This window comes from Saccostrea echinata, unplaced genomic scaffold, assembly GCF_033153115.1.
Source record: "Saccostrea echinata isolate AGI-Se365-2 ecotype Australia unplaced genomic scaffold, CSIRO_AGI_Sech_v1 ptg000009l, whole genome shotgun sequence".
Lineage (NCBI taxonomy): Eukaryota > Metazoa > Mollusca > Bivalvia > Ostreida > Ostreidae > Saccostrea > Saccostrea echinata.
In genome coordinates, this window is record NW_026889758.1 from 44,977,378 (window position 1) to 44,984,256 (window position 6,879).

The 6,879-nt window shown below is 32.4% G+C and overlaps 1 protein-coding gene across 2 annotated transcripts; it reads right to left on the reverse strand.

The window, feature by feature from the left end:
- Positions 1-1,049: 1,049 nt before the first annotated feature.
- Positions 1,050-6,837, reverse strand: LOC133183793 (tubulinyl-Tyr carboxypeptidase 2-like). 2 transcript variants are annotated; one of them, XM_061318700.1, is made up of 11 exons: positions 6,330-6,837; positions 5,747-5,838; positions 5,577-5,633; positions 5,376-5,450; positions 5,065-5,236; positions 4,911-4,956; positions 4,680-4,759; positions 3,814-3,897; positions 3,018-3,071; positions 2,094-2,197; positions 1,050-1,609 (listed from the first exon to the last, which is right to left on the reverse strand). In XM_061318700.1, exons 1-11 carry the CDS (start codon positions 6,621-6,623, stop codon positions 1,519-1,521), a joined length of 1,149 nt encoding a protein of 382 aa, XP_061174684.1. In that variant the 5' UTR covers positions 6,624-6,837; the 3' UTR covers positions 1,050-1,518. The 2 variants fall into 2 exon arrangements, with proteins under 2 accessions (XP_061174684.1, XP_061174685.1); XM_061318701.1 differs by lacking the exon at positions 3,018-3,071 and having other exon boundaries at positions 1,053-1,609; positions 6,330-6,836.
- Positions 6,838-6,879: the final 42 nt, after the last annotated feature.

The following is a 6,879-nucleotide window of genomic DNA, read 5'->3' on the forward strand; positions in this document are numbered from 1 at the left end:
GTAGCCTAGGTATAAATTTGTTCAAATCATGACCCCCAGTGCTAGGGTGGGTTCATAATATGAGATCATACATTTTATATTAGAATGAACAGCAGAGCCAGTGACTCAGGTGAATGTTGTAACCCATGGACCTCTTGTTTTTCAAAGATTTTCATTCCATCATGTATTGAGTCTGGAGCCATGGACTAGTATCCAGTCTTCAGTATGTTGTTTTTCTTGACAGTGTAATGATGTGGATTGAATGTCATATCTCAACCATAAAATCATCTCAAAGATCAGGTCATGAGATGTCAGATTTGTCTCCAGACATGGTTTGCAACTAAATGAATTAAACTTCAATGCGTTGTCCAAAGCTTATAGGTTTGTCAAGCTTATATCTCTGAAAGGTCAAGAATGAAGATCACTTGGAAATGCTATTAATCATGAATTACATCTTGTCTTTAACTTTGGAGGGTGCAAATTGTTGCTTACATCCCAAAGAAGTGATAATTTCTCAGTTCAATGACACACAATTCAAGTTTACTGCTTATAGAGATGCTGAAATACTTTGATTGGTGGGGGGGGGGGGGGGGGGTAATCCAATTTTTGGACTTTGGATTCTTACGGTCTCACAATAATATATTTGTCCTCTGGGCCAACTTTAAAAGAATGTTTGCCCTCTCCCGACTCGGGATGAAAAAAGTTGGGATGGTAGGTAGGTGGGAATTTTTTTTCTCATAAAATTTCAACATCAATGCTGGATTTTTCAAAATCTATTTCCCGTTATGCTTAAAAATATAATTTATTCTGGAGGATAAAAAAGTTTTGAGTCGGGCCATATTTAGCCAACAGGTCGAGAGAGGGCAACCAAACAATTTTTTTAAAGATGGCCCTAGCCTGTATGTTTGTTTTATGTCTCATCAATAAAATATTATTTCACATGAAAGATATGTTGTTTTCAGAGTTTTGCAATTGCTATTTAGCATTTTGGCTTCTGTTTCTATTGGTTAAGGTGAATTTGAAAAACCTGAAGTTATTCAAGTTATGTTGTTTTATTTTCAATTAATATTATATGCATGCACAATAGTATAAAACACACAAGTAAAAATATGATGCATTCATCATATATCACAGATACTGTTAGAAAATGTCATGTCTTGTAATAAAGTTGACTGTTCTCAAATGCATTTTAAAAAAAATGTATTTGTTTCTTATCTACAGAGAAAAATACATGTACCTTCAGGTCAAGTATTAAATACATGTACAAGAAGTTACCATAAATATTGAAAAAGCACACTACAGCACCAAAATTGAGTTGAAATGTGCTTGATAATTACAGTCAAGTTACACACACTGTAACTTTGTACTGGTAGTAGTTACATCTTTGTCACTGTTGCTGGAACTCCTGATATGTCACTAGAAACCTGATGAAACACTGTAATTCTTTATTAAGAAATGCACAATGTATGGAAAGGCTGACATGTTGACAGATAATTCTTTTCCTTAAGTGAAGACTATAGAACTGGTGATGTGTGATGGCTATATACGAAGCTGGTAGTCTGAGGAGTCCAGAGTAGCAGAGGTCTGAGATCTCTTTTTTGTCCCAGAGTCAGAGGGAATAGATGTGTATCTGTAACAGAAAACTCACCATTTAACAACGAAAGCTAATTTTCCTATCCATTTTATTTTGCACAGTCATTCAGAAACATCTGAACAAAACAGAGCAACATCTATGTAAAAAAAAAATACTTTGTCATTCAGATGATAAGCTCTTCAGAATCCTATTCTAAATAGCTTATAAATGTCAAACAAGGAAATTGACCTCAAATTTGAAATCTGAAGTAGGAGAAATGGTACATATTTACGTATGCACCAAACTTGCATGGCTGATGAACAATATGATAAATATACAGTCAAACCTCGCTATCTCGAACTCGATAGGACCAAGAAAAAACTTCGAGATATCCGAGTATTAAAGATATCAAGGGTAAAAATGGTTAAAGAAGTAGTGGTTGGGACTTCCAAATCACTTCAACATTTCCATAGTATTCGAGATATCAGTGTTTGAGATACCGCAGTTCAACTGTATTAAATTTTTTAAAGTTTTTACTTACGCCCGGTATATCTTTGTGGCTTGCTGTAGACTGCTGCGAAGATCTCGAGGGACCTCTGTAGAAGATTTTCTGGGAGACTGGAGAGTTATGGTCCAGGATTTGGCCTGTAATTTATAGTCCAGTTAGAAGAGTTCAGAAATCAAAAATCCTATGTTGATTCATTTGTTTAATTGATCCAATATATTCTTGTGTACATTTTAGCACAGAAAATACCCATTATATATTATTACATTGTAAATAAAATTTCTGTCACTTTCATGTAGTCAAATTTTCATTATTTATGGTAATAACTTTGGTTTGTGGGGTTTTGATTTCATGATTGAAGAAGTTTGATATATAGATTTGATACTGTAAATGTAGCTTGTACTTTTAACATCTCAAAGAGGACATGAATTTATGGATTGATCTCTTCATTGCAAAGAAATAATGAAACCACCACGACAGTTAGTGATTTCAAGATACTTTGCATGCTATAAAATTAGAAAAGCAGAGAGCATTATCAGAGAAAAAAATATTTTGCTGCACCTTAATAATGAAATTAATTTTCATAGGGAAAACAAAGTCTGTAAATTTATTTGCAAGCTATAGTTTACAAGAGCATGGTCCAACAATATATGGGCAACAATAATGTATAAATTCCACAGCCTTTGTAAAATATATATATATATATATATAAATAATTAAATATATATTTTGATACATAATATTAAGTCTCACCAAAACAGCTTAGCAAAACTTGATTACATGTATTAGCAAAATGATCACTACATTCATAATATTTACAAATGCATATAGACACAAAGCTATAAATGTAGCACCCACTGTCAAAGCTTAAAAGTTCAAAAACAAGAGGCAAGAATCAGCAACATTTTTTTTTCTTAAAAACATTTTTAAAATCAGGTTTAGCAGCACATTTATTTTTACCTGGGATCTTGTTGAATACAGTTTGACCTGTGGCAGGTCATACTGTGCCTGACCCTAGACAGGAATTATGGGTTTAAATTAAAATCTGTTCAATTTAGCTATTATTCACCTTATCACTAACTGCAGTCAAATGTTCTAGATTTTAAATTATACATGTTTAAAATAATTTGCTTGATGAATTAACCTTAATTTCCTAGTTATAACATAAGTTATTTTTATTTGCATCTTGACACTAATGGACTTAGTCATAAAGAGACATAACCTTCATCATTTTAAACCATGTTTCTATCATGTACACTTGTATAAATGAATCTCGAAGGTGATGCTATGTATGAAATGTCTTCTGTACTAAGACATATGCTGTATACAGGGAAGTTTTTGCCCCCATTTTATTTTCGCCCCTTTTGCCCTACTCACGGGTGAGAGTTTAAAATGGGACGAATTTGAAAAAACACAGTATAATTTCTTAAACAGAACTGTGATCGGGCGAATTTTAATAAAACAGGCAAAATTATTTGCAAGTGTAAAAGGGCGAAAATTACATGGGACTAAAATAACCCTGTATACAGTACTTAAATGGGATAAAAAGGTTCATACATGAGGAGGAATAAAATTATTTTATTGGTTAATTCTAGTCAAAAAAAAAAAGGTAATTCACTAGAAGCAACTAACAGAAAATTGTATGAAGATAGGCAATATCTGATTATATCTTTTTTAAAAAAAATTCTACAGGAAAAATATTAATTTCCTGAAATTGTTAAGCTTACAAATACATGTAATTAAATTCATTATTTACCCTTGTTCTTATTTCTTTGGCCATCATTTCCAGATCTTTGGACATTTCCTTCTTTGACATTTTATTTGGACTAACAGTCACTGCCTATTATTAAAAAATAGGTAATCAATATTATAAAATTCACCTTAACAAATGTTATCTATGAGTATATGTCAACGCCTCACATCAAATGAATATTCTGGTAATGTGCATTCCTAGATGCAACAGCAATGCAAATTTAGCCCAAACAGGTCTTATAGTTTCTTAGAAATAAACCTGCTCCAAAAGCTTTAACTGTTCAATTCACATAAAATTGTAGGTCAGATGCAGCATCTGGTAGTTGCATCCCTAAATGAAACATCCATGCAAGTTTGTCCAGACCAAGCAAGGCTTATACTGACATGGGATTGGACGAACTGAGATAAAAATGAACACAATATAAAAAGTAAATTTTTTATTATTACACGGTCAGTATTATGTACCAAGATCAAACTAACAGCTTAAATTACCTGTCATATTGATTTGAATCAAATGTACTTCCCCAGAGTTTGAATCACAATAATGTCACTTGGGAATGCACATGTATATACAGTCAAACCTCGTTACCTCGAACTCGATGGGTCCGAGAAAGTTTTTGAGATATCCAAGTATTTCAGATATCAAGGGTGAGGTACTTACAGAATAAGTGGTTGGGATTTCCAATTCACTTAACATATCCATGGTATTAAAGATATCAGTGTTCGAGATACCGGAGTTCAACTGTATATCATTAACAAGATTGAATGTGTATAGGCCATCTACTTATTTAGTAGAATATTTTGGATCTATAATATTGGATTAATCAATTAGAAAAAAAAAAATAAAATCTGAGTCATTAGTGATGATACCTTCCAGCTGATGAATTCATAACTATGAGGGTCATGTGGAACGGGCATACCAACTTTGACTTTCTTAACATCGTGCATAACTGAAAAAAGAATTTTTTTTAAACTACCTAACTTATTGACAAATTTTGAAATTGCTATGCATTATGAACTCTACATGTATATCTTCGAACAACAGTCCAGAAACTTCATTACTCCTTTTTATAATATTACATCTTTCCAAATGGTACTTACATTTGTTGTATGACTTTTCGTAATCAAACACAAGATCTGATAAACTCTAAAACAGAAACAATTTTGTTAAATAAATGAAATTAAACATAAAAAGTTGAAAATGTATAAAATTCTACTTTTTTTAGAAGTTAATTTTAGGTTTCATTAGATTCACCTTAAATACTAGAGGTTTGTACATGAGATCTTCCCTTCGACTCATGCCTATTGTTCCATAGCTGCCAGCATAGTAAATTCCCAGGACTACATGTCTATGCACATTTCCCCCAAACACACTTTTAAAACTAAGTGGAAATCTCTCCACACCCAGAAAACCATTTGTTAAGTATCTATGAGGACAGGAGAAGGAATACATATAGACAATATTTCTAATAATGTTATCTGCAATGAAGTTTGTGGCATAAATTTTCAATTTGAAAAAAAATACGGGTACTTATAAAGCAATTATCCAGTTAAAAAAAAACATACATTCCAAGTATGACAGCCTCCAGACATTTGATAGGCAAAGCTTCTTTGATCATTTCCTTTGCAGACTCTAACAATCTATAAACAGAGCATGTATATATTTCATTAAAACTTATAGGTGTAGAATATGGATTGTTTTTGTCAAATATGGTTAATGTTGTAAAACACTTTTTGACTTTTTTAGTTTTTGGTTTGATACATTACCCTGATACAGGTCTGTTTTTTCTTATCTCAAAAAACTGTGTTCCTGTGTGATTATACCTGAAAGGAATGTAAAAATCATCATATTTGGAAAAATCTTTGGTCTCTCTCAAAGTAAAAATTTGAGCTGATATATCAAATTATTGTGAACTGCATTTCATAAATATACAAACTGAAGGGTCCTCATGTAGTTCTGAATTTTATCCAGTCTCTCTGATATTGGAACAGAGGCAGAAAAATTTGTAGGAGCTTGAGGAATTGGAACCTTTTTCAACAAAAATAATAATACATTGTAATATATATTTAAACACGGTCTAATTCTTTTTTCATATGAATATAGACATATATATATGCTCTTCATAACATGTAATGAAAGTCACCATGAAAAACTTGAGATACATGTATGTCAAAAAGATGTTCATAAAGTCAATATTTTTGGCTACCATTGAAAACAAGTTTATAACCAAATGTAGACAAGTTGAAATGATGGATGCATGAGTATATTAAAAGATGTGGGGAAAAGTTGTAGAAACCTCCTTTTTCTGACAACTTATTGCAAAGTATCATGAAAGATGAAAAAAGGGGTTTTTTTTAATGCAAAAACCTCCTCTTCTCTGAAATATACAGCACAAAAATTACTGAAAATACCAATTAACACAATGATTAATATTTACTTTAATCCCTTTAAATATTTGTTTCATTTTCCCTTACTGATCGGAAGATTCATAATAATACATCTTTAAAATAATCACTCACAGATGGTAGATCCTTTTTATCTCGTACTTTGTGTGTCACATCATAACCATCTGGATGTATGCGAGCCACATGTTCCCACATTCTGTCCCATGTTTTATTATCTATGGGAAACCCACTCTTGTTCACCCAGAATAATACTCCATTTTCCTCATGAACATCTTCTTCTTTGCCGGATTTCTTGACTGTCTTAACCCTCACACATGCTGGTCCACCAGATTCTTCTGGCTCCGCCTCGCGGACTAACGTCCCAAATACTGACGTGATTTCTTTCCCTTTGGGTTTTCCCGAGGCCATTAAGGAATATGTGGTTTTCTTAATTCAATCATCCCATTTTTGAAATCAGAAGAGGCAGTCACCTGTCGAATGTTTACATCGTCGTTAATGTTCATCCAGGTCACGGATGATTAAAATTGCAAGCCCTTGCACGTCGAAAGATAAAACGTCTAAATGACTAGAAATATCGTAAATTGTTCCAATGTCGTAAAGTTCTTTGCATTTCTCTCCTTTTAATAATTATTTTCAAATTCCAAGTTCCAAAATGTTTAAATTT

Excerpts from the sequence above, each read along its gene's own strand:
- LOC133183793 (XM_061318700.1), bottom strand. The coding sequence starts at position 6,623 with ATGGCCTCGGGAAAACCCAAAGGGAAAGAAATCACGTCAGTATTTGGG. Across the intron at positions 5,634-5,746 it reads AACTACATGAGGACCCTTCA|GTATAATCACACAGGAACAC; the intron begins GTTTGTATATTT and ends CATTCCTTTCAG. Across the intron at positions 4,957-5,064 it reads ACAAACCTCTAGTATTTAAG|AGTTTATCAGATCTTGTGTT; the intron begins GTGAATCTAATG and ends TTTCTGTTTTAG.